General features: G+C 40.7%; 1 protein-coding gene across 1 annotated transcript in view; it reads left to right on the top strand.

Moving 5' to 3' along the window:
• Positions 1-106: 106 nt before the first annotated feature.
• LOC109884498 (retinal-specific phospholipid-transporting ATPase ABCA4) overlaps positions 107-12,500 on the top strand; it is a 108,962-nt gene continuing 96,568 nt past the window's right edge. Inside the window, 5 exon segments of the mRNA XM_031809885.1 lie at positions 107-1,004; positions 9,202-9,313; positions 11,920-12,013; positions 12,299-12,394; positions 12,397-12,439. Of these exon segments, the coding sequence (XP_031665745.1) occupies positions 9,248-9,313; positions 11,920-12,013; positions 12,299-12,394; positions 12,397-12,439 (299 nt within the window). The 5' untranslated portion in view covers positions 107-1,004; positions 9,202-9,247.

Genomic DNA, 12,500 nt, shown 5'->3' with positions numbered 1-12,500 from the left:
AATGTATTTGGCTAAGGTGTATGTAAACTTCAGACTTCAACTGTAGCTTCCCAGCATAGCCATTTAACTCTTAAGCATCACTACTCAAACAACATGATAACAACTTCAACAACCCCACAGCAGTCATGTTTAGTCAATGATTCGTCACAGTTACAGGTCTGAAACAAAATGGATGACTGTTTTCTTTTCTGTTGCTCCTGTGGCTGTGCATGTTGAGCTGCCTCAGGACTAGGACGAGGAGATTAAGGGAATGGGATTAAGGAGGAGTGTTACTAACCTGGAAGAAGACAGCTGCCTTTACGCAGACAACAGTAAAGAGAGGAGAGGAGCGGCAACTGGGACTGAAGAAGAGAGCAGCAACTGGGACTGAAGAAGAGAGGTAATTGGGACTGAAGAGAAGAGCAGTAAACTGAGACTTTTAATTTAACCAGAACAAATTCTTATTTCCAATGACAGCCTAGGAACAGTGAGTTAACTGCCTAGTTCAACAGATTTGTACCTTGTCAGCTAAGGGATTCAATCTTGCAACCTTTCGGCTACTAGTCCAAAGCTTTATCCCGTAGGCTACTGTTCTGCCGACTGAAGAAAAGATTGGTAACTGGGACTGAAGAGAAGAGAGATAACTGGAACTGAAGAGAAGAGAGATAACTGGGACTGAAGAAAAGATTGGTAACTGGGACTGAAGAGAAGAGAGATAACTGGGACTGAAGAGAAGAGAGATAACTGGGACTGAAGAGAAGAGAGATAACTGGGACTGAAGAAAAGATTGGTAACTGGGACTGAAGAGAAGAGAGATAACTGGGACTGAAGAGAAGAGAGATAACTGGGACTGAAGAGAAGAGAGAAAACTGGGACTGAAAGAAGAGAGATAACTGGGACCGAAGAAAAGATGGGTAACTGGGACTGATGAGAAGAGCTTTACTTACAGCTTCAACGTCTGGGATTATATTGCCTTTATTACATTATTTCTCTAGATGTATGATTTCTCCATCTGTCTCCTAGAGGTAAGGATGTAATTGGTTTTGTCTTGGTAGATGGGTTCACTGTATAGGGTCAAGCAGTCCATGGGCCTAGGTCAAATGGACAAATTATGAGGCCCTAATTCATTGATAATTCACCTTAAACAAACTATACCGTATTGGCATTCAGACATAGGGATACATTTATCATGTCTCTGGACAGGGCTAGTTACTGTGTTGATTCTTTATCATGTCTCTGGATAGGGCTAGTTACTGTGTTGATTCTTTATCATGTCTCTGGACAGGGCTAGTTACTGTGTTGATTCTTTATCATGTCTCTGGATAGGGATAGTTACTGTGTTGATTCTTTATCATGTCTCTGGATAGGGCTAGTTACTGTGTTGATTCTTTATCATGTCTCTGGACAGGGCTAGTTACTGTGTTGATTCTTTATCATGTCTCTGGACAGGGCCAGTTACTGTGTTGATTTTTTATCATGTCTCTGGATAGGGCTAGTTACTGTGTTGATTCCTTCTATGTCTCTGGATAGGGCTAGTTACTGTGTTGATTCCTTCTATGTCTCTGGATAGGGCTAGTTACTGTGTTGATTCTTTATCATGTTTCTGGACAGGGCTAGTTACTGTGTTGATTCCTTTTATGTCTCTGGATAGGGCTAGTTACTGTGTTGATTCCTTCTATGTCTCTGGACAGGGCTAGTTACTGTGTTGATTCTTTATCATGTTTCTGGACAGGGCCAGTTACTGTGTTGATTCTTTATCATGTCTCTGGATAGGGCTAGTTACTGTGTTGATTCTTTATCATGTCTCTGGATAGGGCTAGTTACTGTGTTGATTCTTTATCATGTCTCTGGACAGGGCCAGTTACTGTGTTGATTCTTTATCATGTCTCTGGATAGGGCTAGTTACTGTGTTGATTCCTTCTATGTCTCTGGACAGGGCTAGTTACTGTGTTGATTCTTTATCATGTCTCTGGACAGGGCTAGTTACTGTGTTGATTCTTTATCATGTCTGGATAGGGCTAGTTACTGTGTTGATTCTTTATCATGTCTCTGGATAGGGCTAGTTACTGTGTTGATTCTTTATCATGTTTCTGGACAGGGCTAGTTACTGTGTTGATTCCTTCTATGTCTCTGGATAGGGCTAGTTACTGTGTTGATTCCTTCTATGTCTCTGGACAGGGCTAGTTACTGTGTTGATTCTTTATCATGTCTCTGGACAGGGCTAGTTACTGTGTTGATTCTTTATTATGTCTCTGGACAGGGCTAGTTACTGTGTTGATTCTTTATCATGTCTCTGGCCAGGGCTAGTTACTGTGTTGATTCTTTATCATGTCTCTGGACAGGGCTAGTTACTGTGTTGATTCCTTCTATGTCTCTGGATAGGGCTAGTTACTGTGTTGATTCCTTCTATGTCTCTGGACAGGGCTAGTTACTGTGTTGATTCTTTATCATGTCTCTGGACAGGGCTAGTTACTGTGTTGATTCTTTATCATGTCTCTGGACAGGGCTAGTTACTGTGTTGATTCCTTCTATGTCTCTGGATAGGGCTAGTTACTGTGTTGATTCTTTATCATGTCTCTGTACAGGGCTAGTTACTGTGTTGATTCCTTCTATGTCTCTGGACAGGGCTAGTTACTGTGTTGATTCTTTATCATGTCTCTGGACAGGGCTAGTTACTGTGTTGATTCCTTCTATGTCTCTGGATAGGGCTAGTTACTGTGTTGATTCCTTCTATGTCTCTGGACAGGGCTAGTTACTGTGTTGATTCCTTCTATGTCTCTGGACAGGGCTAGTTACTGTGTTGATTCTTTATCATGTCTCTGGACAGGGCCAGTTACTGTGTTGATTCTTTATCATGTCTCTGGACAGGGCTAGTTACTGTGTTGATTCTTTATCATGTCTCTGGACAGGGCTAGTTACTGTGTTGATTCTTTATCATGTCTCTGGACAGGGCTAGTTACTGTGTTGATTCCTTCTATGTCTCTGGATAGGGCTAGTTACTGTGTTGATTCCTTCTATGTCTCTGGACAGGGCTAGTTACTGTGTTGATTCCTTCTATGTCTCTGGATAGGGCTAGTTACTGTGTTGATTCCGTCTATGTCTCTGGATAGGGCTAGTTACTGTGTTGATTCCTTCTATGTCTCTGGACAGGGCTAGTTACTGTGTTGATTCCTTCTATGTCTCTGGACAGGGCTAGTTACTGTGTTGATTCTTTATCATGTCTCTGGACAGGGCTAGTTACTGTGTTGATTCTTTATCATGTCTCTGGATAGGGATAGTTACTGTGTTGATTCTTTATCATGTCTCTGGACAGGGCTAGTTACTGTGTTGATTCTTTATCATGTCTCTGGACAGGGCTAGTTACTGTGTTGATTCCTTCTATGTCTCTGGATAGGGCTAGTTACTGTGTTGATTCCTTCCTTGTCTCTGGACAGGGCTAGTTACTGTGTTGATTCCTTCCATGTCTCTGGACAGGGCTAGTTACTGTGTTGATTCTTTATCATGTCTCTGGATAGGTCTAGTTACTGTGTTGATTCCTTCTATGTCTCTGGATAGGGCTAGTTACTGGGTTGATTCCTTCCATGTCTCTGGATAGGGCTAGTTACTGTGTTGATTCTTTATCATGTCTCTGGACAGGGCTAGTTACTGTGTTGATTCTTTATCATGTCTCTGGATAGGGCTAGTTACTGTGTTGATTCTTTATCATGTCTCTGGACAGGGCTAGTTACTGGGTTGATTCTTTATCATGTCTCTGGACAGGGCTAGTTACTGTGTTGATTCTTTATCATGTCTCTGGATAGGGCTAGTTACTGTGTTGATTCTTTATCATGTCTCTGGACAGGGCTAGTTACTGTGTTGATTCTTTATCATGTCTCTGGATAGGGCTAGTTACTGTGTTGATTCCTTCTATGTCTCTGGACAGGGCTAGTTACTGTGTTGATTCCTTCTATGTCTCTGGACAGGGCTAGTTACTGTGTTGATTCTTTATCATGTCTCTGGACAGGGCCAGTTACTGTGTTGATTCTTTATCATGTCTCTGGACAGGGCTAGTTACTGTGTTGATTCTTTATCATGTCTCTGGATAGGGCTAGTTACTGTGTTGATTCTTTATCATGTCTCTGGACAGGGCTAGTTACTGTGTTGATTCTTTATCATGTCTGGATAGGGCTAGTTACTGTGTTGATTCTTTATCATGTCTCTGGATAGGGCTAGTTACTGTGTTGATTCTTTATCATGTTTCTGGACAGGGCTAGTTACTGTGTTGATTCCTTCTATGTCTCTGGATAGGGCTAGTTACTGTGTTGATTCCTTCTATGTCTCTGGACAGGGCTAGTTACTGTGTTGATTCTTTATCATGTCTCTGGACAGGGCTAGTTACTGTGTTGATTCTTTATTATGTCTCTGGACAGGGCTAGTTACTGTGTTGATTCTTTATCATGTCTCTGGCCAGGGCTAGTTACTGTGTTGATTCTTTATCATGTCTCTGGACAGGGCTAGTTACTGTGTTGATTCCTTCTATGTCTCTGGATAGGGCTAGTTACTGTGTTGATTCCTTCTATGTCTCTGGACAGGGCTAGTTACTGTGTTGATTCTTTATCATGTCTCTGGACAGGGCTAGTTACTGTGTTGATTCTTTATCATGTCTCTGGACAGGGCTAGTTACTGTGTTGATTCCTTCTATGTCTCTGGATAGGGCTAGTTACTGTGTTGATTCTTTATCATGTCTCTGTACAGGGCTAGTTACTGTGTTGATTCCTTCTATGTCTCTGGACAGGGCTAGTTACTGTGTTGATTCTTTATCATGTCTCTGGACAGGGCTAGTTACTGTGTTGATTCCTTCTATGTCTCTGGATAGGGCTAGTTACTGTGTTGATTCCTTCTATGTCTCTGGACAGGGCTAGTTACTGTGTTGATTCCTTCTATGTCTCTGGACAGGGCTAGTTACTGTGTTGATTCTTTATCATGTCTCTGGACAGGGCCAGTTACTGTGTTGATTCTTTATCATGTCTCTGGACAGGGCTGGTTACTGTGTTGATTCTTTATCATGTCTCTGGACAGGGCTAGTTACTGTGTTGATTCTTTATCATGTCTCTGGACAGGGCTAGTTACTGTGTTGATTCCTTCTATGTCTCTGGATAGGGCTAGTTACTGTGTTGATTCCTTCTATGTCTCTGGACAGGGCTAGTTACTGTGTTGATTCCTTCTATGTCTCTGGATAGGGCTAGTTACTGTGTTGATTCCGTCTATGTCTCTGGATAGGGCTAGTTACTGTGTTGATTCCTTCTATGTCTCTGGACAGGGCTAGTTACTGTGTTGATTCCTTCTATGTCTCTGGACAGGGCTAGTTACTGTGTTGATTCTTATCATGTCTCTGGACAGGGCTAGTTACTGTGTTGATTCTTTATCATGTCTCTGGATAGGGATAGTTACTGTGTTGATTCTTTATCATGTCTCTGGACAGGGCTAGTTACTGTGTTGATTCTTTATCATGTCTCTGGACAGGGCTAGTTACTGTGTTGATTCCTTCTATGTCTCTGGATAGGGCTAGTTACTGTGTTGATTCCTTCCTTGTCTCTGGACAGGGCTAGTTACTGTGTTGATTCCTTCCATGTCTCTGGACAGGGCTAGTTACTGTGTTGATTCTTTATCATGTCTCTGGATAGGTCTAGTTACTGTGTTGATTCCTTCTATGTCTCTGGATAGGGCTAGTTACTGGGTTGATTCCTTCCATGTCTCTGGATAGGGCTAGTTACTGTGTTGATTCTTTATCATGTCTCTGGACAGGGCTAGTTACTGTGTTGATTCTTTATCATGTCTCTGGATAGGGCTAGTTACTGTGTTGATTCTTTATCATGTCTCTGGACAGGGCTAGTTACTGGGTTGATTCTTTATCATGTCTCTGGACAGGGCTAGTTACTGTGTTGATTCTTTATCATGTCTCTGGATAGGGCTAGTTACTGTGTTGATTCTTTATCATGTCTCTGGACAGGGCTAGTTACTGTGTTGATTCTTTATCATGTCTCTGGATAGGGCTAGTTATTGTGTTGATTCTTTATCATGTCTCTGGATAGGGCTAGTTACTGGGTTGATTCTTTATCATGTCTCTGGACAGGGCTAGTTACTGTGTTGATTCCTTCTATGTCTCTGGATAGGGCTAGTTACTGTGTTGATTCCTTCTATGTCTCTGGACAGGGCTAGTTACTGTGTTGATTCCTTCTATGTCTCTGGACAGGGCTAGTTACTGTGTTGATTCTTTATCATGTCTCTGGACAGGGCCAGTTACTGTGTTGATTCTTTATCATGTCTCTGGACAGGGCTAGTTACTGTGTTGATTCTTTATCATGTCTCTGGATAGGGCTAGTTACTGTGTTGATTCTTTATCATGTCTCTGGACAGGGCTAGTTACTGTGTTGATTCCTTCTATGTCTCTGGATAGGGCTAGTTACTGTGTTGATTCCTTCTATGTCTCTGGACAGGGCTAGTTACTGTGTTGATTCCTTCTATGTCTCTGGATAGGGCTAGTTACTGTGTTGATTCCGTCTATGTCTCTGGATAGGGCTAGTTACTGTGTTGATTCCTTCTATGTCTCTGGACAGGGCTAGTTACTGTGTTGATTCCTTCTATGTCTCTGGACAGGGCTAGTTACTGTGTTGATTCTTTATCATGTCTCTGGACAGGGCTAGTTACTGTGTTGATTCTTTATCATGTCTCTGGATAGGGATAGTTACTGTGTTGATTCTTTATCATGTCTCTGGACAGGGCTAGTTACTGTGTTGATTCTTTATCATGTCTCTGGACAGGGCTAGTTACTGTGTTGATTCCTTCTATGTCTCTGGATAGGGCTAGTTACTGTGTTGATTCCTTCCTTGTCTCTGGACAGGGCTAGTTACTGTGTTGATTCCTTCTATGTCTCTGGACAGGGCCAGTTACTGTGTTGATTCTTTATCATGTCTCTGGACAGGGCTAGTTACTGGGTTGATTCTTTATCATGTCTCTGGACAGGGCTAGTTACTGTGTTGATTCTTTATCATGTCTCTGGATAGGGCTAGTTACTGTGTTGATTCTTTATCATATCTCTGGACAGGGCTAGTTACTGTGTTGATTCTTTATCATGTCTCTGGATAGGGCTAGTTATTGTGTTGATTCTTTATCATGTCTCTGGATAGGGCTAGTTACTGGGTTGATTCTTTATCATGTCTCTGGACAGGGCTAGTTACTGTGTTGATTCCTTCTATGTCTCTGGATAGGGCTAGTTACTGTGTTGATTCCTTCTATGTCTCTGGACAGGGCTAGTTACTGTGTTGATTCCTTCTATGTCTCTGGACAGGGCTAGTTACTGTGTTGATTCTTTATCATGTCTCTGGACAGGGCCAGTTACTGTGTTGATTCTTTATCATGTCTCTGGACAGGGCTAGTTACTGTGTTGATTCTTTATCATGTCTCTGGATAGGGCTAGTTACTGTGTTGATTCTTTATCATGTCTCTGGACAGGGCTAGTTACTGTGTTGATTCCTTCTATGTCTCTGGATAGGGCTAGTTACTGTGTTGATTCCTTCTATGTCTCTGGACAGGGCTAGTTACTGTGTTGATTCCTTCTATGTCTCTGGATAGGGCTAGTTACTGTGTTGAATCCGTCTATGTCTCTGGATAGGGCTAGTTACTGTGTTGATTCCTTCTATGTCTCTGGACAGGGCTAGTTACTGTGTTGATTCCTTCTATGTCTCTGGACAGGGCTAGTTACTGTGTTGATTCTTTATCATGTCTCTGGACAGGGCTAGTTACTGTGTTGATTCTTTATCATGTCTCTGGATAGGGATAGTTACTGTGTTGATTCTTTATCATGTCTCTGGACAGGGCTATTTACTGTGTTGATTCTTTATCATGTCTCTGGATAGGGCTAGTTACTGTGTTGATTCCTTCCATGTCTCTGGACAGGAATAGTTACTGTGTTGATTCCTTCCTTGTCTCTGGACAGGGCTAGTTACTGTGTTGATTCCTTCCATGTCTCTGGACAGGGCTAGTTATTGTGTTGATTCCTTCCTTGTCTCTGTACAGGGCTAGTTACTGTGTTGATTCTTTATCATGTCTCTGGACAGGGCTAGTTACTGTGTTGATTCTTTATCATGTCTCTGGACAGGGCTAGTTATTGTGTTGATTCTTTATCATTTCTCTGCATAGGATTATTTACTGTGTTGTTACGGTGGACATTTTCTGGTACAGTTGGCTGGTTGGGTTTGGCAATGGCAGGATGACAGGATGACAGGATGACAGGATGGCAGGATGACAGGATGACAGGATGGCAGGATGACAGGATGACAGGATGACAGGATGGCAGGATGACAGGATGACAGGATGGCAGGATGACAGGATGGCAGGATGACAGGATGACAGGATGACAGTATGGCAGGTTTGGGATGTCAGTGCTGCTGGACCTTCTTGACCTATAATGTTAATTAGGATTCATGGCAGTATTCTTCTCCAGTCCAAATGACCTGATTTGACTTGGATTATGCATCATATAATCATGAACTTGTTTCCATGAACAGTATACACATTGAGACTAAATGATTACGAACTGGGAAGGAACATACCTGCATACCGTCTAACAATATATTTATGATGAGGGTAACACATGCTTTTACCGTCTGAGATCACTAGGACATAGTTGGATCAGTTTCAATAAGGATGTCGTCCTTCTAAGTGCTATACGCAGAGTTGTTTTTGTCATCCCTAATTAGTATTTGAGTTACCAGATTTTAATGACCTACATTTTGTGAGACAGATAATGACAGCCTGTCAAATCCCTTTGGAAAGTACCCCCTGTCGTATTCTCTGTTCCAGGCCTGGTATTCCAGACAGCTGGTTGTCTACCTAGTACATCAGTCTGCCATGTCATAGTCCATCTGTTTCTCCTGTCGCTCCAAGCGTCTGACATTTTCTGAAGTGGAGGAGCACACATGTGCAGTGCACCTGACTTTGACACCTGACACACACACACACACACACACACACACACACACACACACACACACACACACACACACACACACACACACACACACACACACACACACACACACACACACACACACACACCACACACACACACACACACACACACACACACACACACACACACACACACACACCACTCGTCTGAATCATCTGTTTGACATAAAGTGGTGAACATTACCCTACCGTTGAAAGTTGTGCATTCCCCAGGTCTGACAGTGTAAGAGGACCCGGTGAGGGCTTGAGAAGCAGAGTGATGAATACAGGAAGTCAGATTCGCCTTCTGCTGTGGAAGAATTGGACTCTACGCAAGAGACAGAAGGTACTGCTAACTCGCTATCCCAACTGTACTGCTAACTCGCTATCCCAACTGTACTGCTAACTCGCTATCCCAACTGTACTGCTAACTCGCTATCCCAACTGTCTTTCATCAACACGGTTTTGTTGAAATTAATCAAAGTATTGTTCCTTTGAGTAAATCAACAACGAAACAGTTCAGTAACACCCTCCCTGGTGTGTCATATATCTGTTTCCTCTGTTGATATATCTGTTTCCTCTGTTGATATATCTGTTTCCCCAGTTAATATATCTGTTTCCCCAGTTGATATATCAGTTTCCTCTGTTGATATATCTGTTTCCTCAGTTAATATATCTTTTTCCTCAGTTGATATTTCAGTTTCCTCAGTTGATATATCTGTTTCCTCAGTTAATATATCAGTTTCCTCAGTTGATATATCTGTTTCCTCAGTTGATTTATCTGTTTCCCTCAGTTAATATATATGTTTCCTCAGTTGATATATCTGTTTCCTCAGTTGATATATCTGTTTCCTCAGTTAATATATCTGTTTCCTCAGTTGATATATCTGTTTCCTCTGTTGATATATCTGTTTCCTCAGTTAATATATCTGTTTCCTCTGTTGATATATCTGTTTCCTCTGTTGATATATCTGTTTCCTCTGTTGATATATTTGCTTCCTCAGTTGATATATCAATTTCCTCAGTTGATATATCTGCTTCCTCAATTGATATATATGTTTCCTCAGTTGATATATCTGCTTCCTCAGTTGATATATCTGCTTCCTCAGTTGATATATCTGCTTCCTCAGTTGATATATCTGCTTCCTCAGTTGATATATCTGTTTCCTCAGTTGATATATCTGCTTCCTCAGTTGATATATCTGCTTCCTCAGTTGATATATCTGCTTCCTCAGTTGATATATTTGTTCCCTCAGTTGATATATCTGCTTCCTCAGTTGATATATCTGCTTCCTCAGTTAATATATCTGTTTCCTCAGTTGTAAGTTATTACAACAGCTATTACAACAGCTAGTTTAACAGCTAGTTTAACAGCTAGTATAACAGCTAGTATAACAGCTAGTATAACATCTATTACAACAGCTATTACAACAGCTATTACAACAGTTATTACAACAGCTATTACCACATCTATTACCACAGTTATTACAACAGCTATTACCACATCTATTACCACAGTTATTACAACAGCTAGTATAACAGCTATTACAACAGCTATTACAACAGCTATTACAACAGTTATTACCACAGCTATTACAACAGTTATTACAACAGCTATTACCACAGCTATTACAATGGTTATTACCACAGCTATTACAACAGCGATTACAACAGTTATTACAACAGCTATTACAACAGCTATTACAACAGCTATTACAACAGTCATTACAACAGCTAGTATAACAGCTATTACAACAGCAATTACAACAGTTATTACAACAGCTAGTATAACAGCTAGTATAACAGCTATTACCACAGCTATTACCACAGCTATTACAACAGCTAGTATAACAGCTAGTATAACAGCTAGTATAACAGCTAGTACAACAGCTATTACAACAGCTATTACCACAGCTATTACAACAGCTAGTATAACAGCTAGTATAACAGCTAGTATAACAGCTATTACAACAGCTATTACAACAGCGATTACAACAGTTATTACAACAGCTAGTATAACAGCTAGTATAACAGCTAGTATAACAGCTATTATAACAGCTGGTATAACAGCTAGTATAACAGCTAGTATAACAGCTAGTATAACAGCTATTACAACAGCTAGTATAACAGCTAGTATAACAGCTAGTATAACAGCTAGTATAACAGCTAGTATAACAGCTATTACAACAGCTAGTATAACAGCTATTACAACAGCTATTACAACAGCTAGTATAACAGCTAGTATAACAGCTATTATAACAGCTAGTATAACAGCTATTATAACAGCTATTATAACAGCTAGTATAACATATAGTATAACAGTTATTACAACAGCTATTACAACAGTTATTACAACAGTTATTACAACAGCTAGTATAACAGCTATTACAACAGCTATTACAACAGCTAGTATAACAGCTATTACAACAGCTATTACCACAGCTATTACAACAGCTAGTATAACAGCTATTACAACAGCTATTACAACAGCTAGTATAACAGCTATTACAACAGCTATTACCACAGCTATTACAACAGCTATTACAACAGCTAGTATAACAGCTAGTATAACAGCTATTATAACAGCTAGTATAACAGCTATTACAACAGCGATTACAACAGCTAGTATAACAGCTATTACCACAGCTATTACAACAGCTATTACAGCAGCTAGTATAACAGCTAGTATAACAGCTATTACAACAGCTATTACAACAGCTATTACCACAGCTATTACCACAGCTATTACAACAGCTATTACAACAGCTAGTATAACAGATATTACAACAGCTAGTATAACAGCTATTACAACAGCTAGTATAACAGCTATTACGACAGCTATTACAACAGCTATTATAACAGTTAATTCGAAAGTTATTACACTATTCAGTTATATTAATACATATAGTGTAAATTAGTAAGTAAATTCTCTCTCTCTTCTTCTCTGTTCAGATCCGCTTCCTGGTGGAGATTCTGTGGCCGGTGGTTCTGTTCATTGGTCTGGTGTGGTTGAGGAAAGCCAACCCCCTTTACAAACAACATGAATGTAAGACTCACGTATAACTATTTCTCTCTGTGCCGTGTATTAGTATTACTAGTGGTACTATTTCTCTTTTTGCCGTGTATTAGTATCCTATAGAGTCTGGGGGACCTGAAAATGGTTTCTATCACATAAATGACTGAAGCAAATTAAATGAAATCCTCTTGATAAGAGCTTTGAAGGTTGTTTTCAGTTTGAACCTGGTCTGACTGCTTCTCACGTTTCTTCAGTGCTCAAGTAATTCATATATTTGTTATACTTGATCTTTCACTCCCTATCTTGTCTCTCCAGGTCACTTCCCCAACAAGGCCATGCCTTCCACAGGTATCATCCCATGGATCCAGGGTATCTTCTGTAACGCCAACAACCCCTGCTTCAAACACTCTACCAGGGCAGAGGCCCTGGGGTCGTCTCCAACTACAACAACTGCATGTGAGATACCTTATAACCTCTTATAACCCCTTATAACCCCTCATAACCCCTTATAACCTCT

This window comes from Oncorhynchus kisutch, linkage group LG30, assembly GCF_002021735.2.
Source record: "Oncorhynchus kisutch isolate 150728-3 linkage group LG30, Okis_V2, whole genome shotgun sequence".
In the NCBI taxonomy this organism is placed as follows: Eukaryota; Metazoa; Chordata; class Actinopteri; order Salmoniformes; family Salmonidae; genus Oncorhynchus; species Oncorhynchus kisutch.
This window is presented reverse-complemented; position numbering and strand designations above follow the sequence as displayed.